A 26004-nucleotide genomic window follows, 5' to 3' on the forward strand; every position below is an offset into this window, starting at 1 on the left:
AAAAACGAAAAAGAATCGCTCTGTTGTGAGCTGGGGTTCCTTTCCAGCACCCGCATCAGCCAGCTGAATCCGGGTCACTGACGGCCCGTAGCACCAGGAACCTGCAGAGCCGAAGGATCCAAAGATCCAGTCGACAGGACAACAGACGCATAGATGGAAGACGGTCCGTGTACCTTCTGTTTTTTAAAATGAAAAAAAAAAAAAAAAAACCATGATGCTCTTTAACGTCACAATGAAATCTAACTTTTGGAGAAGTTCAAAGGAAAGTTGATGAATTCTTGAGTTTGCCGAATGATGTGTGTAAAAATCGCACTTTATCTCTATGCTAAAGCCTTTGTCATACTAAAGCCTGTAACCTGTGAAGGGTTTTTTGGTGGCTTCCTTCATCCATCTCCTTCATGCACACTCACTCAGTTACCGTGTCAGATGCCTAGTGACAGATTTAATGGAATTTTGAGGAAATATCCTTGAATCATTGCTGAGTGTCTGAAGACAGCTGGCTGCGGACCGATGCCTCAGCTGTGTTGCACTGAAGGCTTTGTGCTTTGAGTGCGTGCACGATGCACACGTTTGTGGAAGAAAGTGATTATTAAAGTGTTTTTATGTGTTCTGATATATAAGCAACTCGAGAGCTGCTGAAGAATCGGTTTCCTTTATGATGTCAGCACGTGTGCTTGTGTGATGTCATCATTTTGAAACTTCTGTCAGCGTCGCAGTTACGGGATGAAGTGCAAATGAAAGGTTTCCTTCTACTCTGGTTGTCATAACAACGACAAACGGCCCAAAAGTCTTCAGATGTCAAACTGGATTTAAGGGAGGAAACAACAAAACGTATTTTAGTTTTGCTCGACTTATTTGGAAATGCTTGGTTTTACATTTTACGTTGGCCAGTTCAGAAGGTACACGGACTGAAGCGATGTGAACGAGGTCATGTTTGGCGTGAGACCTGTTGGTAAACTCCTGGATTCAAGAGGAAGCAGTGACATTCGATAATTCACAGGTCGTTACCCGGCTGAAATTGCTTTTTTTTCCTTTTCTTCGTAATGCTTGATTCATACGCTAAATCTGAGCAATAGTATTTTATAAAAAAAAGGAAGAAACAAAATTCTCTAAAGTTTTCCCTCAATGGAGAAACATTCTGCAAAACCTTTTTTCAAAAGATTTTCTGAGATCTCTGAGACCTCAGTCCTTGTTTTAACAGGTCTGGAGATCCGGAGGAGTGCTCCGTAAATCCCACAGAAAGGAGTCAAACCATAAAAAGGATTCAGACCCGGTTCCAGCAGAGTCCGCGCACCACTACAATCCTCTTCAGCCAAAAAGGAATTTTTCACAGTAAAGTTTCTTTCAGGAGAACACGGAGGGTGAAGAGTAGGAAAGTGAAGATAGAAAATGTCTGAGGGTCGTTCAGATCCAAAGTGCTCTTTTGCAGACTTTTGCCTTTTTTCTCCCTCGCGGTTATTTTTCACGGTGATAAAAGTCTGATTTTCTTTTTTGTTTTTACTAGTGACAGGTCTTTTATTCTGACACAGCTGTCAATCAGGAAACACAGTAATACGGTCTTGAGGGTTTTGCATTAATCCTCCTTCCTCTCTAGAGGCGTCTGAGTAGCGTGGATCCCATTGCTGTACACGGGAAATGGCAGCGTTGAGAAGATTCCCTCTGCTGTGGTGAAAACGTTTGCAGCTGCTGGCATTTGGCCACCCAGAGCACCGTTGCCACCGGCAGCTGCCGGTGAGCTGACAAATGGGCCGGCAGCTGCTGACATGTTGAGCCTGTGCACATGATGGTACAACATCTCCATTGGTGTCTTTGGGTCCAGGCCAAAACCCGAGCCATCAACAAAGTTCATTGTAGCATTTGGGAGAAGGTTGCCTTGCGCCATTGCAAGGCTGACGTCAGCAGGTGCATACCTGATGGTCCCAGTGGTGTAGACCCTTGGAGCAGTTGTGCTGGTGGATGCCAGAGTGCCAGTGACCCGGTGCACCAGTGGGAGGACCACATTACCAGCTTGAAGGCGCTGCAGTGCCTCAATGTCACCAGAATACAGCAGTGAGGCAGAAGCAGATGATGAAGAGGAGGAAGAGGTTGTGTTCGTGGTGGGAGTGCCTTGTTGCTTTTCCCGTGGAGAAGCAGAGAGGGGAGGAGACAGAGGATCTACAGAGGAGGAGCTGGAAGGAGGAGCTAAACTGGCAGTGCTCGAGGCAGAAGAAGGGGTGGAGTTTCCATTGTAAGGAGGCTTCCTGGCTCCTCCTTCAGTTCCAGGAGGTGTGAGGACAGAATCTGGGATCGTCACCTGCAGTGAGCCCCCTTGCGGTGATGGGAAGGTCTCGTGGGAGCCTGGAGCAGCAGGCTTGGAGGTCATGCTGTACGGTGACTGATTTCGTGAAATTTCTCTGTTGGGCGGGTAATTCCAGATGCTGCTGTCATTGTCAAAGTTGATTGGTTCCGCCATTTCAGTTTTAATTTTCAGGACAGAGGAAGTCACAACGCTGCCATTTGGTGAGCTGGAGGCGGTGAGGAGGAGGGAGGAGGCTGCGGCCTGTGAGGAGGTGACCAGCGATGGTCCGTCTCCCATGGTGACAGGACTGGGTGTTGTTGAGGAGAGACAGAGCCTCCTGCTGCGAGTTCCATCCCATTTCTGCACTTTCCTCCTTTTCCGCCTCTTCTGGACCTTGTTGGCACTACTGCGGTCTGGCAGGCCACTGTCCTCCTCTTCCTCCTCCTCATCTTCCTCCTCGTCCTCCTCAGAAGAGGATGTTTGTGAGTTGGGAAGGTGGACTTCTTCACCTTCTCCATAACGCTCAACTTTAATATGAAGCCCAGGTAGATTATCCATTCCCGTGATGGTACCCAGTCCCCCTAACCCAGTTATTCCTGCTAATCTCTCCATTTTATCTCTGTCTCCTCCCCCTCTGGCCTCCTCTGACTCCTCCCCGTCTCCATCAGAAGCTTCCAGACTTTCGTCGCTGTCCTGGCTCTCAGGGTTACTGAAGCTTTCGCCTTCTTCCTGGTGTTTCAGTTCTTGTTCTGAGGAGCACTGTGATTGGCTGGGCTGCTGCTGATGCTTGCTTTCTGACTCTGGGTCTTCACTGCATTGTGACTGGTGGTTTGGTTTCCCTTCTGACTTGGGGCTGTCATTGTCTGTTGGGGAAAAAAAGACAATTAAAAAGAGTAAAGTCAAAGATGCAGTGACATGCTTAAGACCAGTTCCAAGTCCAACCAAGTCAAGACCAATCACCAACTAATCCTCCAAAATAAAAGATAAAAACCAGTGAACGTGCAAAGAGATACGTGCTACTTGGCTGATGTTCCCTCACAATGAAAACTGTATGCATCATCTGAGCCTCCTGGAGCAGCCATCACACTGATAAACCTTTTTATTAACATAAAAATAAATTACGTAATTAATAGGAAATAAAAGGGTTGAGGTCTTCCTCTAAAAACTGTTGAGATTTAAGGTTCTAAAAACATTCTGCATTCACGTCATTCCAACTCATTATTGAAACTTTGCATAATTTATTACCACCCTTGAAAAATGTGGTGGCCAAGTGGTTAATGCGCTTGGTTTCAGTTCAGAAGGCTCCGGGTTCAAATCCCACCCCTGCCACATTTCTCCATGTAATGTGGAGTTGTGTCAGGAAGGGCATCCGGCGTAAAACCTGTGCCAATTCAACATGCAGATCCACCTTGGATTTGCTGTGGCGACCCCGAGTGCAAACAAGGCCGAAGGGACTTGCTTACCTATTTTATAAACACTGCCCAATCTAGAGCCTGTGGATCCCAGTGGGCAACATGCTAGTCTTCTGTTTAAAGATGCGTCATCACCTGAAAATAACTTTCTATGGAATTTACATTGATATTCCAAAGACCTGGTACCTGGTAAGACATTCAGTCCTCACCTGAGGACACTGGTTAGAGTTAAAGTCTCACAGCTATTCTGGTCTACAGGCGTGACACAGAGGACTGATGTCATTGTACATTATTCATAATGACAACTTCCACCTTCTTTTTCTTACCAGAGTTTTCTTTGGACTCAGACTCGGACTCAGATGGTTCTGATGACTCAGACGTTTTCTCCGGCAGGTTGGGCAGCTGGGTGATATCAACAGGCGTGTCCTTGTACTCCAGGTCACTGTGGATGCAGGCACACCCATATTTTTCTTTAGTCAAGTGGTTCACAGTGAAGGTATCATTTTCAGTTCTGTGTGTGTGTGTGTCCACTTGTGAGTGTATATGTGTTTGCACAGGAGTATGTGCGTGCAGCATATGATTCCTGGGATTCAGAACAGAATTTTTTGAAATGGCTGAAAGTCAGCCAGGGTCAAAGTAAACTTGTTTGGAGAACAGTGGCTCAAAGGTCAGGGTCAGAGAGCAAGGTCAAAGTTCGAGAGTTGTTGAATGTTTGAGCAGTGATCCTCCTGCCTCCAGACAATCCTTTTTGAGGGGCTGGTGGTGGGATTGGTGCTGCACCCACTTCATCAAGCCTGAGACCAAAAAAAGAAAGACTCTTGTTTCTGTCATCCCTGTGAGTAAGTCTGCTGCTGTCTTCCACTGGAGGGAAGCAGCCACTGTATGAAGGAGATGGGAGAAAGCCTTTTGTAGTCGCATTTCTGAAAGATCAAGACCAAAGGAGAGCACCAAGGGTCTCTGGAGGGTGGTGACTGGTGTGGTGTAGAGGGATCATCCACTACATGGCGGTGCCCAGGTCCAAACCTGAGGCGGGTCTTGCAGGTGGCCTGGAACATCCTTTCTCTGAGCAAAGATGACCATCTTCCACCGCTGATGAAGGAGCCTGGAAAACAGTACTGCAGTGACTGCCCTGTTCGAGTTACAAAGACGTGGAAGTGGACAGATCTCTGTGGGTGGATACGCCTACTTTTGGTCTGGGTACCTCAGTAATCGGCGTGCAGTGGTAGCGGCGGGTGCTGTGGCAGACCAGCTCCTTCCAGTGGTGTCGGATGTCACCTGTTAATGATGTGACAGACTGAAACATTCTCTGGCTGTTTTGTCTGTTGTTTCATTCTCTACTGACAGCGGTAACTCATGTCTGTCAGGGAGACTTTACTTGCAGCATCATTTGGTGATTGGTGACTGCCTCAGAGATGACACCCTACCAGTTAGGGGAGATTTCAATGCAACCACTGGCCATGACAGGGCTAGCTACGACTAGATCAATCCTCATGGATCTGGTAACCATGGTGAAAACATCTCAGTTCTCCTTGACTTTGCAAAAAATTGGGGGCCAAGAGTTGCTGCATCCTTGTTTCAAAATCCACACTCACACTGCTGGACATGGCATACTAATGCCGGCACTGTTGTTAAAGAGACCGACCTTGTTTTCATTCGAAAATGCTGACGACATCTGCAGAACCATAGCATCTATAGAAGCACCCAGTTTGTGAATACTGACCACCGACATTGTGCTGAAGTCCTTGAGGATTCATTTGAAGTTTCGTAGACCGTCGCCTGTTCAGTTCAATGCATTAAATCTGGCCAGACTTCCAGATCAGCCTTTTTGTCAGGAATTTGCAAGTGGGGCAGGAAGACTTGCACACATGGACACAACTGGTGAATTCCAAATGGAATTTGAGAGTTGTTCTGCAACCATACCTTGAAAGTTGCTGAGGACTGAACTGGAGTCGCCAGTGTCTATAGGAGGAGGCGTTTCATATCTGAGGACATTCTAAATGTCCTCTAGTGGAGTCATAGTGCACAAAACATTCTAGGCTGTACAGTGGGGCAAAAAAGTATTTAGTCAGCCCCTGATTGTGCAAGTTCTAATACTTAGAAAGATGAGAGAGGTCTGTAATTTTCATCATAGGGACACTTCAATTATGAGAGACAAAATGAGAAATAAATCCAGGAAATCACATTGTAGGATTTTTAAAAAAATTATTTGTAAATTATGGTGGAAAATAAGTATTTGGTCAATAAAAAAGTTCAACTCAATACTTTGTAACAACGTTTCCTGTATGTCTTCACCAGGTTTGCACACACTGTAGCTGGTATTTTGGCCCATTCCTCCATGCAGATCTCCTCTAGGTGTTTTGGGGCTGTCGCTGGGCAACACGGACTTTCAACTCCCTCAACAAATTGTCTATGGGTTTGAGGTCTAGAGACTGACTTGGCCACTCCAGGACCGTGAAATGCTTTTTACGGAGCCAGTCCTTCACTGCCTGAGCGGTGTGTTTAGGATCATTGTCATGCTGGAAGACCCAGCCATGTTGCATCTTCAGTGCTGTCACTGATGGAAGGAGGTTTTGGCTTAAAATCTCATGATACATGGCCCCGTTCATTCTTCCCTTAAATCAAATCAAATCACAACAAACAGTTGCCCCTTGGCGCTTTATATTGCAAGGCAAAGCCATACAATAATTACGGAAAAACCCCAACGGTCAAAACGACCCCCTGTGAGCAAGCACTTGGCGACAGTGGGAAGGAAAAACTCCCTTTTAACAGGAAGAAACCTCCAGCAGAACCAGGCTCAGGGAGGGGCAGTCTTCTGCTGGGACTGGTTGGGGTTGAGGGAGAGAACCAGGAAAAAGACATGCTGTGGAGGGGAGCAGAGATCAATCACTAATGATTAAATGCAGAGTGGTGCATACAGAGCAAAAAGAGAAAGAAACACTCAGTGCATCATGGGAACCCCCCAGCAGTCTAAGTCTATAGCAGCATAACTAAGGGATGGTTCAGGGACACCTGATCCAGCTCTAACTATAAGCTTTAGCAAAAAGGAAAGTTTTAAGCCTAATCTTAAAAGTAGAGAGGGTGTCTGTCTCCCTGATCCGAATTGGGAGCTGGTTCCAGAGGAGAGGAGCCTGAAAGCTGAAGGCTCTGCCTCCCATTCTACTCTTACAAACCCTAGGAACTACAAGTAAGCCTGCAGTCTGAGAGCGAAGCGCTCTATTGGCGTGATATGGTACTATGAGCTAGCTAAGATAAGATGGGACCTGATTATTCAAAACCTTATAAGTAAGAAGAAGAATTTTAAATTCTATTCTAGAATTAACAGGAAGCCAATGAAGAGAGGCCAATATGGGTGAGATATGCTCTCTCCTTCTAGTCCCTGTCAGTACTCTAGCTGCAGCATTTTGAATTAACTGAAGGCTTTTCGAGGAACTTTTAGGACAACCTGATAATAATGAATTACAATAGTCCAGCCTAGAGGAAATAAATGAATTAGTTTTTCAGCATCACTCTGAGACAAGACCTTTCTAATTTTAGAGATATTGCGCAAATGCAAAAAAGCAGTCCTACATATTTGTTTAATATGTCCAAGAATTTTTGAGAGAAAAGGAAGGTTGGAGATTGGCCTATAATTAGCTAAGATAGCTGGGTCAAGTGATGGCTTTTTAAGTAGTGGTTTAATTACTGTCACCTTAAAAGCCTGTGGTACATAGCCAACTAATAAAGATAGATTGATCATATTTAAGATCGAAGCATTAATTAATGGTAGGGCTTCCTTGAGCAGCCTGGTAGGAATGGGGTCTAATAGACATGTTGATGGTTTGGAGGAAGTAACTAATGAAAATAACTCAGACAGAACAATCGGAGAGAAAGAGTCTAACCAAATACCGGCATCACTGAAAGCAGCCAAAGATAACGATATGTCTTTGGGATGGTTATGAGTAATTTTTTCTCTAATAGTTAAAATTTTATTAGCAAAGAAAGTCATGAAGTCATTACTAGTTAAAGGAATACTTGGCTCAATAGAGCTCTGACTCTTTGTCAGCCTGGCTACAGCGCTGAAAAGAAACCTGGGGTTGTTCTTATTTTCTTCAATTAGTGATGAGTAGTAAGATGTCCTAGCTTTATGGAGGGCTTTTTTATAGAGCAACAGACTCTTTTTCCAGGCTAAGTGAAGATCTTCTAAATTAGTGAGACGCCATTTCCTCTCCAACTTATGGGTTATCTGCTTTAAGCTGCGAGTTTGTGAGTTATACCACGGAGTCAGGCCCTTCTGATTTAAGGCTCTCTTTTTCAGAGGACCTACAGCATCCAAAGTTGTCCTCAATGAGGATGTAAAACTACTGATGAGATAATCTATCTCACTCACAGAGTTTAGGTAGCTACTCTGCCCTGTGTTGGTATATGGCATTGGAGAACATAAAGAAGGAATCATATCCTTAAACCTAGTTACAGCGCTTTCTGAAAGACTTCTACTGTAATGAAACTTATTCCCCACTGCTGGGTAGTCCATCAGAGTAAATGTAAATGTTATTAAGAAATGATCAGACAGAAGGGGGTTTTCAGGGAATACTGTTAAGTCTTCAATTTCCATACCATAAGTCAGAACAAGATCTAAGGTATGATTAAAGTGGTGGGTGGACTCATTTACATTGTGAGCAAAGCCAATCGAGTCTAACAATAGATTAAATGCAGTGTTGAGACTGCCATTCTCAGCATCTGTGTGGATGTTAAAATCGCCCACTATAATTATCTTATCTGAGCTAAGCACTAAGTCAGACAAAAGGTCCGAAAATTCACAGAGAAACTCACAGTAACGACCAGGTGGACGATAGATAACAACAAATAAAATTTTGGGACTTCCAATTTGGATGGACAAGACTAAGAGTCAAGCTTTCAAATGAATTGAAGCTCTGTCTGGGTTTTTGATTAATTAATAAGCTGGAGTGGAAGATTGCTGCTAATCCTCCGCCTCGGCCCGTGCTACGAGCATTCTGGCAGTTAGTGTGACTCGGGGATGTTGACTCATTTAAACTAACATATTCATCCTGCTGTAACCAAGTTTCTGTAAGGCAGAATAAATCAATATGTTGATCAATTATTATATCATTTACTAACAGGGACTTAGAAGAGAGAGATCTAATGTTTAATAGACCACATTTAACTGTTTTAGTCTGTGGTGTAGCTGAAGGTGCTATATTATTTTTTCTTTTTGAATTTTTATGCTTAAATAGATTTTTGCTGGTTATTGGTGGTCTGGGAGCAGGCATCGTCTCTACGGGGATGGGGTAATGAGGGGATGGCAGGGGGAGAGAAGCTGCAGAGAGGTGTGTAAGACTACAACTCTGTTTCCTGGTCCCAACCCTGGATAGTCACGATTTGGAGGATTTAAGAAAATTGGCCAGATTTCTAGAAATGAGAGCTGCTCCATCCAAAGTGGGATGGATGCCGTCTCTCCTAACAAGACCAGGTTTTCCCCAGAAGCTTTGCCAATTATCTATGAAGCCCACCTCATTTTTTGGACACCACTCAGCCAGCCAGCAACTCAAGGAGAACATGCGGCTAAACATGTCACTCCCGGTCCGATTGGGGAGGGACCCAGAGAAAACTACAGAGTCCGACATTGTTTTTGCAAAGTTACACACCGATTCAATGTTAATTTTAGTGACCTCCGATTGACGTAACCGGGTGTCATTACTGCCGACGTGAATTACAATCTTACCGAATTTACGCTTAGCTTTAGCCAGCAGTTTCAAATTTCCTTCAATGTCACCTGCTCTGGCCCCCGGAAGACAACTGACTATGGTTGCTGGTGTCGCTAACTTCACATTTCTCAAAACAGAGTCGCCAATAACCAGAGTTTGATCCTCGGCGGGTGTGTCGCCGAGTGGGGAAAAATAGTTAGAGATGTGAACGGGTTAGCGGTGTACATGGGGCTTCTGTTTAGGACTACACTTCCTCCTCACAGTCACCCAGTCGGCCTGCTTTCCCGGCTGCTCGGGATCTGCTGGAGGGGAACTAACGGCGGCTAAGCTACCTTGGTTTGCACCGACTACAGGGGCCTGGCTAGCTGTAGGATTTTCCAAGGTGCGGAGCCGAGTCTCCAATTCTCCCAGCCTGGCCTCCAAAGCTACGAATAAGCTACATTTATTACAAGTACGATTACTGCTAAAGGAGGCAGAGGAATAACTAAACATTTCACACCCAGAGCAGAAAAGTGCGGGAGAGACAGGAGAAGCCGCCATGCTAAACCGGCTAAGAGCTAGTAGCTGCGCTAAGCTAGCGGATTCCTAAAAACACACAAAGTGAATAATGTGTAAATAATTTAGAGGTGATTCAGCAGAGGGAGTGCTTTAGTTAAGGCACGTGAAGATTACACTGTGAAACAAATCGTTACCTAGTTAACTAGATCAATCTAACTACGCAGATTAAACAGCTAACAGATACAGCAAAACACCGCTGTGCTCCGGAACAGGAAGTGATACAATACCGCAGTGAGAGCCAACCACCAGTAGAGGCAGAGATCAGTCACAGATCAGATCTTAACACAGATCAGTCGTCCTGTCCCCTTTGCAGAAAAACAGCCCCAAAGCACGATGTTTTCACCCCCATGCTTCACAGTACAACCCCTGGCAAAAAATATGGAATCACCGGCCTCGGAGGATGTTCATTCAGTTGTTTAATTTTGTAGAAAAAAAGCAGATCACAGACATGACACAAAACTAAAGTCATTTCAAATGGCAACTTTCTGGCTTTAAGAAACACTATAAGAAATCAAGAAAAAAAATTGTGGCAGTCAGTAACGGTTACTTTTTTAGACCAAGCAGATGGAAAAAATATGGAATCACTCAATTCTGAGGAAAAAATTATGGAATCATGAAAAACAAAAGAACGCTCCAACACATCACTAGTATTTTGTTGCACCACCTCTGGCTTTTATAACAGCTTGCAGTCTCTGAGGCATGGACGTAATGAGTGACAAACAGTACTCTTCATCAATCTGGCTCCAACTTTCTCTGATTGCTGTTGCCAGATCAGCTTTGCAGGTTGGAGCCTTGTCATGGACCATTTTCTTCAACTTCCACCAAAGATTTTCTATTGGATTAAGATCCGGACTATTTACAGGCCATGACATTGACCCTATGTGTCTTTTTGCAAGGAATGTTTTCACAGTTTTTGCTCTATGGCAAGATGCATTATCATCTTGAAAAATGATTTCATCATCCCCAAACATCCTTTCAATTGATGGGATAAGAAAAGTGTCCAAAATATCAACGTAAACTTGTGCATTTATTGATGATGTAATGACAGCCATCTCCCCAGTGCCTTTACCTGACATGCAGCCCCATATCATCAATGACTGTGGAAATTTACATGTTCTCTTCAGGCAGTCATCTTTATAAATCTCATTGGAACGGCACCAAACAAAAGTTCCAGCATCATCACCTTGCCCAATGCAGATTCGAGATTCATCACTGAATATGATTTTCATCCAGTCATCCACAGTCCACGATTGCTTTTCCTTAGCCCATTGTAACCTTGTTTTTTTCTGTTTAGGTGTTAATGATGGCTTTCGTTTAGTTTTTCTGTATGTAAATCCCATTTCTTTTAGGCCGTTTCTTACAGTTCGGTCACAGACGTTGACTCCAGTTTCCTCCCATTCGTTCCTCATTTGTTTTGTTGTGCATTTTCGATTTTTGAGACATATTGCTTTAAGTTTTCTGTCTTGACGCTTTGATGTCTTCCTTGGTCTACCAGTATGTTTGCCTTTAACAACCTTCCCATGTTGTTTGTATTTGGTCCAGAGTTTAGACACAGCTGACTGTGAACAACCAACATCTTTTGCAACATTGCGTGATGATTTACCCTCTTTTAAGAGTTTGATAATCCTCTCCTTTGTTTCAATTGACGTCTCTCGTGTTGGAGCCATGATTCATGTCAGTCCACTTGGTGCAACAGCTCTCCAAGGTGTGATCACTCCTTTTTAGATGCAGACTAACGAGCAGATCTGATTTGATGCAGGTGTTAGTTTTGGGGATGAAAATTTACAGGGTGATTCCATAATTTATTCCTCAGAATTGAGTGAGTCCATATTTTTTTCCCTCTGCTTGGTCTAAAAAGTAACCGTTACTGACTGCCACAATTATTTTTCCTGATTTCTTATAGTGTTTCTTAAAGCCAGAAAGTTGCCATTTGAAATGACTTTAGTTTTGTGTCATGTCTGTGATCTGCTTTTTTTCTACAAAATTAAACAACTGAATGAACATCCTCCGAGGCCGGTGATTCCATAATTTTTGCCAGGGGTTGTAGATATGGTGTTCTTGGGATGCAACTCAGCATTCTTCTTCCTCCAAACACAACTAGTTGAGTTTTTACTTTAGTTTTTTGGTTTCATCTGACCACATGATATTCTCCCAATCCTTTTCTGGATCATCCATATGCTCTCTGGCAAACGTCAGACGGGACTGGACACGTACTGTCTTAAGCAGGGGGACACGCCTGGCACTGCAGGATTTGAGTCCCTCTCTGCGTAGTGTGTAGCCTTTGTTTCTTTGGTCCCAGCTCTCTGTAGGTCATTCATCAGGTCCCTTCGTGTAGTTCTGGGATTTTTGTTCACCGTTCTCATGATCATTTTGACCCCACTGGATGAGATCTTGCGTGCAGCCCCAGATCAAGGGATATTATCAATGGTCTTGTATGTCTTCCATTTTCTTACAGTTGCTCCCACAGTTGATTTATTCACACCAACCCGCGTGTCTATTGTAGACTCACTCTTCCCAGCCTGGTGCACATCTACAATTTTCTTCCTGGTGTCCTTTGACAGCTCTTTGGTCTTGGCCATGGTTGAGTTTGGAGTCTGACTGTTTGAGGCTGTGGATAGGTGTCTTTTATACAGACGAGTTCAAACAGGTGCCATTAATACAGGTAACAGGTGGAGGACAGAAGAGCTTCTTAAAGAAGTTGTTACAGGTTTGTGAGAGCCAGAAATCTTGCTTGTTTGTGGGTGACCAAATACTTATTTTCCACCATAATTTACAAATAAATTCTTTAAAAATCCTACAGTGATTTCCTGGATTTTTTTTTCTCATTTTGTCTCTCATAGTTGAAGTGTACCTATGATGAAAATTACAGACCTCGCATCTTTCTAAGTAGGAGAACTTGCACAATCAGGGGCTGACTAAATACTTTTTTTGCCCCACTGTACACGGATCTGAGAAAGCAAGCTGTGATGGACCTGAGAGTGGACAAGGAGGCGTTTGTTAGAGGAATTCGTGATCAGGCACTGACCTGAGGACATAGTTGACCCAGATGATGTTCTTCTCATTGGCGTTCTTGGTGTTAATGGCGATGGTGGCACTTGATTGGATCCAAATGTAACCACTGTTCTTCTGGATCCACCGGTAGTACTTTGTCACGCACTGACCCTTATTCATCACTAAGACACAGAAAGAGATGTCATGCAACACGTTGACACGTTGTGCGACATGTCGTATGACTCCAACACATCATTCCTGTTTTGTTCGTGTTTGTTTGGAAGAGCAGCTTTGCTGAAACAAGGAAGTCAGGGTTCGACCTGGACAGTCTCCATCACGGACAGGAACAGTACAAGCAGTGTAAAGCAGCCCAAAGTCCGAGGGGGCCGTTTCTCACACATTAGGCCTGTTACTTTTCTAGTGGTACAATATCATAATTATGCAGGAATTTCAGCTTAAAACTGCTTCAAACGTGAGGACACATTTTGTTCGGATCTACAGAAATACTCAAAAGACAAATGTGCAGAGTTCTCTTCAAATCACTCGTACGAGTGTCTCATGGACACATCTGTTCATAGGAGCAGTTCTCATGTCGAGCTTGTTATCTCGTATTGAGCAACGCAAATTAAAAAAAAAAAATTTCACATCCCCCCCAACCCCCCAAACAACCTGAATCTTGAGCTACAGAACGACAGATGAGTTTACAGTGCGTTAAAGCGGATTTACACGGTTTTTATCTTGCATTCAACCAGTTTTTCTTTCTTCAAGGCACTTTGAGCTCCGTTTCTTTTTGCTTAGAACAGTTGAAAGACAATTTAATCTAAAGTTTAGCAAAAAATTAAAAAATTACACAGACAGGAAATGGTGAGGAAAAATAAAAACACTTTTAATCATAATGTCATACACTCAACAAAAATATAAACGCAACACTTTTGGTTTTGCTCCCATTTTGTATGAGATGAACTCAAAGATGTAAAACTTTTTCCACATACACAATATCACCATTTCTGTTATATGGCTGGGGGGGCCTGGCTGCCGGTTTGTTTCTGTTTTTTGGTTTTCCTCCCAGGTGGCGTGCGTTTGGGACTGAGTGGCTGTGTTGCTGAGGCTGTCAGGACCTCACCCTGATCACCTGCGACTCGTCAGGACTCACAGCTGTGGTGCATCTGGATGGATTGGAACATGTTGGCATTTAAGACTGGAGTGCACAGTGTGTATTTGCCAGAGACTCGACCTTGTGACCAGACGGGTGAGATCGTCGTCTTGGGAGCCATCTCATCAACAGCGGATGCTGAGAACGTCCAGGTTTGATGCACAGTCTGTGAAAGAGGAGGGGGTGAGGTTTCACGCTCGTCAGCACACTTCCTGAGGTACGTTAGATTTTGTGACTAACATTTATACAGTCAGTAAATGTGGTGTCCCTCACACCTTATTGTATTGAGCTGTTTGTTAGTCATGTATCAGCTTTCACTGCAGTGGAGTTTTGTGAACTGATTGTTCCATGCCTGCAGGTTGGGAAGCTGATCAGTAATCAAGCCAGGAAGTGTTTGCTGTTTGTACACCTTTAAGTGTTCTGTGTGTAGAGTGTGGACTCACATAATGGTTCCTTCTTTCACAGACTCGGTTGTTGCGGCCACCTGGGGGGTGTCGGCGGGGTCCTTGGGTCTGAACAGCTTCTGGCTCCGGACCGTTAGCGCTGCTGGGAGCGCACCACGCCAGGCCGCACCTTTTGTTGTTATATTATCACTGTTATGTATTAAATTCAGTTAGCCTTTGAACCGTGCTCTGCTTATTTCATACTGGGTCCTTCAAACGCTGGTCGGTTCTCCGAGCTGCGTCCGACACATAACAGTAGTCTCTGGCCAAACATCACGGACCCAGCGGTAGCAGAGACGGTAACGCGCCGGGAAGGCGGCAGCAGACGTTCAGTGGTTATCCGGATCAGTTGCGGGGCTCTCCGCCCGGAAGGTGCGTGTTTGAGAACCCATTACTGGATACTGATTTGTGCTCTCTTGCAGCCGTGTTCCTGTGTTGTGCCTTATCCGTGGGTCGTGGTGGAGTGTGACTGGCGACGGCTTCGCGTCACACTCCGACCGGATAAGAGGTTTAAACGGGAGCTGCAAGAGTGCGTTTGTAATGGGTTCACGCGCACAGCGGAGCTCTGTTAGCACGGGTCGCTGGGCTTCCTGTGTTACAGTCGTAGCCCCGTTTCCCCGGATAAAGGTAACTACTGCGTCTGTTGTATCAGCTCCGGCGTTATTTAGTTGAGCACATTTTGGTTGTGTGTTGCACTCAGCTGCGCACATAAAAGCAGCTAGTTTGTTTTTTCTGTCGCCAAAGGGGTTTTTTCATTTTTAGCACTCTGGCTCCCCCTTGTGGTGACTGAATCACGTTACCGTCAAGCTCTTGAGTAGGAACAGGTGTGTTCCATTTGGTTGAGCTTGACGGTATAACTCACTGATTTGTTTTGTGTTAGTTCATTTTGTGTGGGTGTTTTTTGAGTTGGTTTTTGTGTGGGATTTTATTTTTTGTTGTCCACTATTTGTCTGGGGTTGTGACCCTGCAGCCTGTCTGAAAAAGAACAGAAAAAAAAACAAAACAAAAAAGGGACCCAAACAACTGTGTGTTGGTCTGTTTTGTTTTTTCTTTTATTTCTTTTTGTTTCACATCCCCAGGGTTAGATGGAACGGTCCCCTGGGGGGTGATGGGGTGGTACTTGGGTTGTTTTTTCTCTTTGTTTTTTGTTATGCCCTCTCTTCTCCTCTGACTCCAGCCGGGTGTGCCGTGGTGTCGGCATTGCTGGAGGGGTGCAGTTGGGTTGTGCTGGGCGTTTCCCAGGTAGCCTCTGCACCCGGGAGGGGAGGGGGGGGGGGTTTGGGGTATCTTTTTGTTTTCCCCCCCCCTGTTTCCGCCCTCAGGGTTTGACTGTGGTGTCCTCTGGGGGGGAAAGGGCTGTAGGCCCATCTAGCCATGGACGGCCGGGGCTGGGTCCATTGGTCATGAGGGGAGGCGTCTCCTGGGGTTGACGAGTGGTCCTCTGGGAGGCGCTGGTAGTCCCCGTGGGTGACGTTGGATCCCAGAGGGACCTCGGTCGTGGTTATTACTCCTGGAGCTGGCGGGAGGCCCTCTGGGGGGTGTTGGTCCCTACATGTCGTTTGGGGGGGAGGAGGGGGGGTATTTTAGCATTTTTGTTTGTAAACTCAAGTTTGGGTTTTTCTTTTCTCCCCTTCCCTGGGGTTTGATGGAACGGTCCTCTGGGGAGGGGGGGGGGGGGTGTTTTAGTATTTTTATATGTAAGCTCAAGTTTGGGTTTTTCTTTTCTCCCCTTCCCTGGGGTTTGATGGGACGGTCCCCTGGGGAGGGGGGGGTGTTTTGGTTGTTTGTGTTTTGTTTTATGACTAATTACACATGTTTGGATAAAGGCTGACCGCACAGGTGTAAGAACTCCTGGCCACACCTGTGCTAAGAGACTGTCAGAAACAAGGGCAAAGATGCAGCCAGTTCAACCAGTCTGTTGGAGGATGAACGCAGACGCGGTTTCCAGCCATGGTCCCTGGAGGGGGGTGTTTCTCCTGGGCCAGGTGTGTGTGGTCGCCGGGAGGCTTCCCGTGAGGGTGGGGTACTGTTATATGGCTGGGGGGGCCTGGCTGCCGGTTTGTTTCTGTTTTTTGGTTTTCCTCCCAGGTGGCGTGCGTTTGGGACTGAGTGGCTGTGTTGCTGAGGCTGTCAGGACCTCACCCTGATCACCTGCGACTCGTCAGGACTCACAGCTGTGGTGCATCTGGATGGATTGGAACATGTTGGCATTTAAGACTGGAGTGCACAGTGTGTATTTGCCAGAGACTCGACCTTGTGACCAGACGGGTGAGATCGTCGTCTTGGGAGCCATCTCATCAGCAGCGGATGCTGAGAATGTCCAGGTTTGATGCATGGTCTGTGAAAGAGGAGGGGGTGAGGTCTCACGCTCGTCAGCACACTTCCTGAGGTACGTTAGATTTTGTGACTAACAGTTATACAGTCAGTAAATGTGGTGTCCCTCACACCTTATTGTATTGAGCTGTTTGTTAGTCATGTATCAGCTTTCACTGCAGTGGAGTTTTGTGAACTGATTGTTCCATGCCTGCAGGTTGGGAAGCTGATCAGTAATCAAGCCAGGAAGTGTTTGCTGTTTGTACACCTTTAAGTGTTCTGTGTGTAGAGTGTGGACTCACATAATGGTTCCTTCTTTCACAGACTCGGTTGTTGCGGCCACCTGGGGGGTGTCGGCGGGGTCCTTGGGTCCGAAACAACTTCTGGCTCCGGACCGTTAGCGCTGCTGGGAGCGCACCACGCCAGGCCGCACCTTTTGTTGTTATATTATCACTGTTATGTATTAAATTCAGTTAGCCTTTGAACCGTGCTCTGCTTATTTCATACTGGGTCCTTCAAACGCTGGTCGGTTCTCCGAGCTGCGTCCGACACATAACAATTTCCCTCAAATATTGTTCACAAACCAGTCTAAATCTGTGATAGTGAGCACTTCTCCTTTGCTGAGATAATCCATCCCACCTCACAGGTGTGCCATACCAAGATGCTGATTAGACACCATGATTAGTGCACAGGTGTGCCTTAGACTGCCCACAATAAAAGGCCACCCTGAAAGGTGCAGTTTTGTTTTATTGGGGCGGGGATACCAGTCAGTATCTGGTGTGACCACCATTTGCCTCATGCAGTGCAACACATCTCGTTCGCATAGAGTTGATCAGGTTGTCAGTTGTGGCCTGTGGAATGTTGGTCCACTCCTCTTCAATGGCTGTGCGAAGCTGCTGGATATTGGCAGGAACTGGTACACGCTGTCGTATACGCCGGTCCAGAGCATCCCAAACATGCTCAATGGGTGACATGTCCGGTGAGTATGCCGGCCATGCAACAACTGGGACATTTTCAGCTTCCAAGAATTGTGTACAGATCCTTGCAACATGGGACCGTGCATTATCCTGCTGTAACATGTGATGTTCTTGGATGGCACAACAATGGGCCTCAGGATCTCATCACGGTATCTCTGTGCATTCAAAATGCCATCAATAAAATGTACCTGTGTTCTTCGTCCATAACAGACGCCTGCCCATACCATAACCCCACCGCCACCATGGGCCACTCGATCCACAACATTGACATCAGAAATCTGCTCACCAACACGACGCCACACACGCTGTCTGCCATCTGCCCTGGACAGTGTGAACCGGGATTCATCCGTAAAGAGAACACCTGTCCAACGTGTCAAACGCCAGTGAATGTGAGCATTTGCCCACTCAAGTCGGTTACGACGATGAACTGGAGTCAGGTCGAGACCCCGATGAGGACGACAAGCATGCAGATGAGCTTCCCTGAGACGGTTTCTGACAGTTTGTGCAGAAATTCTTTGGTTATGCAAACCGATTGTTTCAGCAGCTGTCCGAGTGGCTGGTCTCAGATGATCTTGGAGGTGAACATGCTGGATGTGGAGGTCCTGGGCTGGTGTGGTTACACGTGGTCTGCGGTTGTGAGGCTGGTTGGATGTACTGCCAAATTCTCTGACTCGCCTTTGGAGACGGCTTATGGTAGAGAAATGAACATTCAATACACGAGCAACAGCTCTAATTGACATTCCTGCTGTCAGCATGCCAATTGCACGCTCCCTCAAATCTTGCAACATCTGTGGCATTGTGCTGTGTGATAAAACTGCACCTTTCAGAGTGGCCTTTTATTGTGGGCAGTCTAAGGCACACCTGTGCACTAATCATGGTGTCTAATCAGCATCTTGATATGGCACACCTGTGAGGTGGAATGGATTATCTCAGCAAAGGAGAAGTGCTCACTATCACAGATTTAGACTGGTTTGTGAACAATATTTGAGGGAAATGGTGATATTGTGTATGTGGAAAAAGTTTTAGATCTTTGAGTTCATCTCATACAAAATGGGAGCAAAACCAAAAGTGTTGCGTTTATATTTTTGTTGAGTGTAGTTTCTGGGCGTTGGTTTCACCACAGCTTTGGAACCAGGAACCAGGACAGACAAACAAATAAATATATATATTGTATAAAGCTGTGCAGTGTGGCCACAGGATGGCGCTGTGCCCCTCCTGCTCGGCCGTGTCAGCACAGCGACAAAGAATCTCGCTAAATGAAGCACTAAATGGTTCTGAAGCAGGCCCGTGAAATGACGCCAAACTGGATTCCCCAACGCAGTTTAATGAAAGACAAACAGAATCACAGAGAAGAAAAAGATTTATGTTAAAAGAAGGCTCGAAACATAAAATTATCAGACACTGAGAGGATGTCCCAAGGTGGGAGAGAGAGAGAGAAGGCAGAGATGGAGAGAGACCTGGAAATGACCTGTGACATGTGACCTTCACTCTGACCTTCTTTTCTTTGTGTGGCATCATAAATAACATGCAAACTGTTCACACCATGTGTGTGTGTCTGTTCACAACAGCTGATTAGACATTAACTAACTCAGGCAGCACTGGTTCGTATCTAAAGCGGCACTCATTCGTATCTAAAGCAGTAAAGGAGTCATTGTTTCTTGCAGATGCATTCTGACTCCTTTGGACGAGTCCACCTGCTCATGGACTGAAACGTCTTTGTGATCAGCTCTTGTTGGACGTCTAGTGTGCAGCTGAGCACATTCTCAGTGTTTTATTTTTTTGAAGAGAATTTTGTAAGAGGAGAATCTGAGGATTTAGACTCATGGAGAAGAGCAGACTTTGGGATTTGCTGGTCATCCATAATGGATCACGGGAGCTTCCTCCACTGCGATACGTCCCAGCAGATTTTCAACACTATACACCCGGATCTTCATCAACACTGTGGCGCTGACTCAGACCCGAGTGGACAGTCCGTTGGTGCTCGGTGCCTTCAGGACGATGCTGGTGACTTCTGACCTGGTGGAGGTCAAAGTTTATGAACTGGTGCACAGCCAGATCAGCAAGAAAGACAAAATGACCTTCCCTGAAAACCAGATCCAGCATCTACTCTTTCATTTCCACCTTTGTCACGATGAGCTGGATGATTAACAGCCTGCAGGTCTACATTTGAATGTGTCCTTCCTCTCTATATTGCTTTCCTGGTTTCCGTAACTTTGTTTCTACGTTTCTCTCTCTCCCTCTTTATCCATCTGCACTCGTTCCTCTGTTAAATCCCTCGCTCTCTGATTGGCCGCTAATGAAGGAGGATGGAGTGCGTGATGGACGAAGTGAGCGGTGTGCTGGAGTCTGGCCTCAGGCTGCACAGATGAAAGCGGCTCTATTCTCTTTTAACCTTTCTACCTCGCTCTGTCACGTCTTTTTTCCACGCTGTCAGTCGCGTTTGTCTCTCACGCCGACTTTCTTTTTCGACACTTTAAAAACACATTCATACATGACCTTATGACATCATTCATTCATTCTCTTCATCACTGATTCATAGTTTCATGTCAGAAGCTGAGAAAATGTCTGATTTCCAATGGAACCAGTGTAAAGCTGTCAAACCAGTTTGAAGCTGTTAAACCAGTTCAAACAGCTTTTGAACCTGTTCATCTCAGGACAGATTAAAGTTCTCGGAGCAGCAGCACCTGTCTTACTCTGAGAAACATCCGAACTGTCAGGGTCCCCAAATTGCAAGTTGGACATTACTGCACCAGCAGAGAGCATCAGGTCCCCACAAGGATATGTGTGTGTATGTGTGTGTGTGTGCGCACACACATGTGTGCGCGTGCGCACTGATTACAGGCACAGCCCGTCCACTGAGATGATCCATCTCCAAAAATGCCTGCAGGCTGAAGTCTGACTACATCTCTCTGTGTGACTGTGTGTGTGAGTGAGAAAGAGAGAGAGAGACCGTGCACATGTGTGTGAGAAGGAGAGACTGTGTGTGTGTGTGTGTGTGTGTGTGTGTGTGTGTGTGTGTGTGTGTGTGTGTGTGTGTGTGTGTGTGTGTGTGTGTATGTATGTATGTGTGTGTGACTGTGACAGACTGTGTGCATGCATGTGAGTGTTAGTGAGAGAGAGAGACTGACAAAAACAAAAAGAAAAGTATGTGACGTATTAGAAAAAAATCAACCAAAAACCAGAGTAAATTAGAACGCTATTTGGCCCTAAACAGACAGAACTCTGTGGCAGAATACCTGAGCACTGTGACCAACCCAAAGCTCAGGAAATCCTTGACCATGTACAGACTCGGTGAGCACAGCCTCGCCATGGAGAAAGGCCGCCACAGACAGACCCGACTCCCCAGAGAAGACAGACTGTACACCCACTGCTCACAACACCAGGTAGAGACCGAACTGCACTTCCTGACCACCTGCCCGCTGCACCAAGACATCAGAGACACGTACAGAGATACAGACTACAAACACCCAAAAAAGACTTTGAGAGCACGACCAACATCAAAAATGTCCGTATCTGTTGGGTGAAGTACAACAGCGTGCAAACACAGCAGCAAGGTTTGTGAGCTGTTGTGACAAGAATAGAAGGAGCAACAGACGTAAACCCAAAACAGGAGATTAAACTGCGATGTCACTTTATCTATATATATAATATACCACATTTTATAGGATAGTATATTTCTACAATAAAATCACAGTTTTTGCTATTATTTCAATCCCACATCTCCTGTTTACACTTTTATTTATTGTAGAATATTAAGTGTATGTACATCTTAATTTTTATTTTTTGCTCTATGTAGCACTTGGTTTGACAATGTAAACGTATGTTTCTCCACTGATCTGAAACTGAGACTGTGTGCCAGTAAGAGACAGTGTGTGTGTGAGAGACAGACAGAGAGAGACTGTGCATGCATGTGTGTGTACAAGTCCCTCAGATCATGACACTGTGAGACATATTTTGCTGTCCAGGCAGAGTTATGATGAGTTTGCCGTCTCCAAAAGCCGTGATCATTGTGATGTGAAGTCTTGTGTGATCCTATTTTCCATTGTGTAGATGAAAGTGTTCCTCTGTGTGATGCTGACCACAGATTCTTTGTTCGGTGGCAGTTGTATATATATATATATATATATATATATATATATATATATATATATATATATATCCTTCCCTCCTGCCACATTTCGCCTTATAGGCGAAAGGAATGGCATCCAGCAAAAAACCTGTGCCAATTCAACATGCAGATCCGCTTTGGATTTGCTGTGGCGACCCTGAGTGCAAACAAGGGAGCAGCCGAAGGCGCCCTCTATATATATTAAACTGTCAAGTAATTTTTGTTTGTTAATTGTTTCGTTTTCTTTTTACAGACATTCCAAATTATTTCTTGAGCAGTAACTCGTTTCTCTTTCTAATTACACTTAATTAATTCATTGTAGTTAATGAAAAAATACTTTTTTAAATTCAACAGATCAGCAAAACATGAAAATCTGCTCAATTAAATGTAATTAAATTAATTCAATATGCAATTAATTAAATGCAGTTTCTCCACAAAAAAAAAAAAAAAAAAAAAAAAACTGTCAAATCTTGTATCATTCTTTGGCAGAATAACAGCACTGTATTTTGAAGGTCATACAATATCCCTTAGAGATAGGGTGAGAAGTTCGGTCATCTGTGGAGAGCTCGGAGTAGAGCCGCTGCTCCTTCACATTGAAATGAGCCAGCTGAGGTGGTTCGGGCATCTGGTAAGGATGCCTCCTGGGCGCCTCCCTAGGGAGGTGTTCCAGGCATGTCCATCTGGGAGGAGACCCCGGGGAAGACCCAGGACTAGGTGGAGAGATTATAGCTCCACACTGGCCTGGGAACGCCTCGGGATCCCCCAGTCAGAGGTGGTCAATGTGGCATGGGAAAGGGAAGTCTGGAGTCCCCTGCTGGAGCAGTTGCCCTTGCGACTCGAACCCGGAAAAGGGGTTGAACATGAGTGATGAGTGAGGTCATACAATAAATGTTTGCATGTGATAAATACATGTGAAAATGTGTATGTGTCCTGTATTACACACCCCTTGAATGAGAGATAAATGTATATGGGTGATAAATGTGCATGCGCGAAAGGTGTATGTTTGATAAATGTGTACATGTGATGATGTATGTGTGATAAATCTATGTGTGATTAATGTATATGTGATAAAGGTGTATGAGTAAAATGTGTGTGATTAATGTGTACATGTGGTAATTGTGTACATATGATAAAGGTGTAGGTGTGATAAAGATGTACAAGTGAGAAATGTGTGATAAATGTGAAAGTGTGATAAAGGTGTACAAGTGACAAATGTGTAAGTGTGATAAAAGTGTACGAGTGACAAATGTGTAAGTGTGATAAAAGTGTACACTGCTATAAATGTGTATGTTTGATAAAGGTGTACGTGTGATAAAGGTGTACACATGATAAAGGTGTACGAGTGACAAATGTGTAAGTGTGATAAATGTGTACGTGTGATAAAGGTGTCCGAGCAACAAATATGTACGAGTGACAAATGTGTAAGTGTGATAAAGGTGTACATGTGATAATTGTGTACATTTGATAAACGTGTACAAGCAACAAATGTGTGTTACAAATGTGTATGTTTAATAAATGTGTATGTTTGATAAATGTGTGTGTGATAAAGCTGTATGCGTGGCAGCTGCAGTCAGACACATTTTGTGTGTGATCTTGGTTTATTTTCCTATTTTCCATTCATTCTGTTTAACGTTCTGAATGAAGAGTTCTCTCTCTTCTGTCTGTGTGCATCAGCTGAAACCTTTTCATCTTTAACTTGGTGCTTTCTTGGTCTGTGTGAAAAAGTCTTCATGCACTTGAACAAAGTATTTCTCTTTGATTTGTCTCTTTCCCAGTCGCCGTGGAAACGAGGAAGGATTGACTTTGAGATCTGACCCGAGCTAAGACGGGCTGTCAGCAGGTAATGATGAAGACTTAGAGTGCAACACCTCTTCACACAGAGGATCATAACTTAAAAAGAAATCTTCCTCACGTTCAGATCCCTGTCGAGAGCACGGATCATCCCTCTGAAGAACACTTGGATCTGTTCGCTAACTACGCCGCCAGACCAGCAAAGAAATCCCACAAAATAAGTAAAGAAGAATCGGGCGGAGAGGGTGGTTACCACGCTAATTATTCTTTGAAATGTATCTTTTTCACACACAAAAAATAAAGATTTTGGTGCTGTTGGAGAAAAATCAGGATGGAATGTTTGGGATATTTCATGTATCACATCGGGTATTCAGGCTCACAAATGATTCATGCTTCATAGTTCTTCACATGTTCAGCGACATTCTGCTTATGCATCTACAAAACAAAACAAAAACCCAAGTGACCTTCAGGGCCCTTTCTTGACTCGTACAGTTGTTAGTGCTGTGCACAGTGCAGCTGCTTCGACAATTCGACAACTTGCCTGCAGCACTTATTAAAGTAAGCTAAAAACTGCTCTGTCTTCTTTGACTGCTCATGCACACCGTCATGAACGCTGACATGCACAGTGTGTGATCAGTGTTATTTTGGATCACAGACAGGGTTGAGAACTGGTCAGTACTCACAGTCCAAGTGACTCTGTCGGATTCCCTCCACATCCTCGGCATGAATCAGCTGGTAGCACCTCTTTCCCACAATGTCCACCGGTGCCAGATCCATGTAGTCACTGATCCTGAAACAAACACACATTTTATATTTTACAATAACAAACATTACTACAGAGCCACCCAGCGGAGACTCAGTCCAACTTCCTCCCGTGAACACGTTCACTGTTGTACAAAACAAAATAAATAAAAGAAACATCAAAATGAACTTACAAAATTACACAGAAAGTGAGACTGCAGCTAATATCTGAAACACATTTCATTCAGTGTGGAGCTCATGGAGCAAGTTTAGCTAAAGCTATCATAGCTATCGCTACGTTCCAGACCTAAGGAGAGGTCAGAATTCAACGTGATCCAGCAAAACACCTGAACCTAGCAGCTCGTTTGTGCATAAACATTTTAGCAGACAACTGGTTCAGATCAGGTCAGATTAGGTTAGCTGAGGTCAGATCAGGTGAGTTCAGGTCAGGTCAGGTCAGAAGTATAATGTGATAATTAATGTGGACACATCTTCCATCACCATAGCAACAGTGGATGTTTCTGCTTCACCTGTTCTCACAGTAGACAATCTTCAAGTCCATGTTGACTCGGGTGACAAACATCTGACAGTCGATGCGAACCTCGTTGATGGTTGGCGGCGGGAGGGCGTGGGCCACCACCACCATGCCCATGATCTGATTGGGCACCGAGCGGCTGTGTGTCAGCGCCATCCTGATCCGAAGGCGACCCGTGACGTGAATCACCTGATTAGGAATAGATGGAGAGACAGGTCAGAGTTCATCACAAGACAACTGAAGTCAAAGGCCAAAGGGAGCAGGCCTCAAGAAGAAACCTTAAAGTGCCTATCACTGGTAAATAAAATGTCAAATGAGCTGTCTATTCTAAATAAATAGAGAATTATAAAAATACAGATGGATTTTGTTTTATTTTTGGTGCCATATGCCAAGAAAAATTACGTCATAAACATGGGGACGCTAGCTTAATTCCACCTGCCTCTGATAAATGCTCAGAAACTTCAAGCTGTGAGGAATATGAACTTCTCAGGTCCCGCCCCTAAAATGAATGGGGGAAAACACAATTTTTTAGTGTGAAATCAGTGTTTTTTGTGGACTTTGACTGTGAATATGTCAAAATGGTTCAAATCTATGGTTTGCAAGGATATAGTTACGTGACTAGTCTTGCTTATTAGGTGGGTAGATATTCCAAAGATAATATTTTAAGGAGAAAAGTGAGAAGTTTTTTTTAAATAATACATCTCGGACAAACAGCACAAGTGAAACCCAGCACAGCGTGAGAATGGTCTTCAAAACATGCATCTAACCACGGATTTCATCCTGGAGAAAATTCTTTACAAAGTGTGTTTCCCCTCCCGCCATGCTAAGCTAAGATGCTACATGCAGGACACTGGCCAGTCGCGCTGTGGAACACACTTCTGTGATCATGGATTCGGACAGAACGTGGCGACGAGTGGCCGCTGTTAACAGGACAGCCGTGACGTGGACCAGCTTTAGTGTTAGCATTACTGGCCAAGCTAAGCTAAACTGACAGCTAAGCTA

General features: G+C 44.8%; 1 protein-coding gene across 2 annotated transcripts in view; it reads right to left on the reverse strand.

Annotated features, from left to right (window-relative positions):
- Positions 1–1479: 1479 nt before the first annotated feature.
- LOC117500813 (neuronal PAS domain-containing protein 3) overlaps positions 1480–26004 on the reverse strand; it is a 267016-nt gene continuing 242491 nt past the window's right edge. For both annotated transcript variants that reach the window (XM_034159593.1, XM_034159594.1), the window contains exons 8-12: positions 24998–25191; positions 24410–24516; positions 12976–13123; positions 4017–4132; positions 1480–3141 (exon numbers count right to left, since the gene is read on the reverse strand). In XM_034159593.1, coding sequence (XP_034015484.1) covers positions 1574–3141; positions 4017–4132; positions 12976–13123; positions 24410–24516; positions 24998–25191 — 2133 coding nt within the window. In that variant the 3' untranslated portion in view covers positions 1480–1573. The remainder of the gene's footprint in view (positions 3142–4016; positions 4133–12975; positions 13124–24409; positions 24517–24997; positions 25192–26004) is intronic.

This window comes from Thalassophryne amazonica, chromosome 19 (genome assembly GCF_902500255.1).
Source record: "Thalassophryne amazonica chromosome 19, fThaAma1.1, whole genome shotgun sequence".
Taxonomy (NCBI): domain Eukaryota; kingdom Metazoa; phylum Chordata; class Actinopteri; order Batrachoidiformes; family Batrachoididae; genus Thalassophryne; species Thalassophryne amazonica.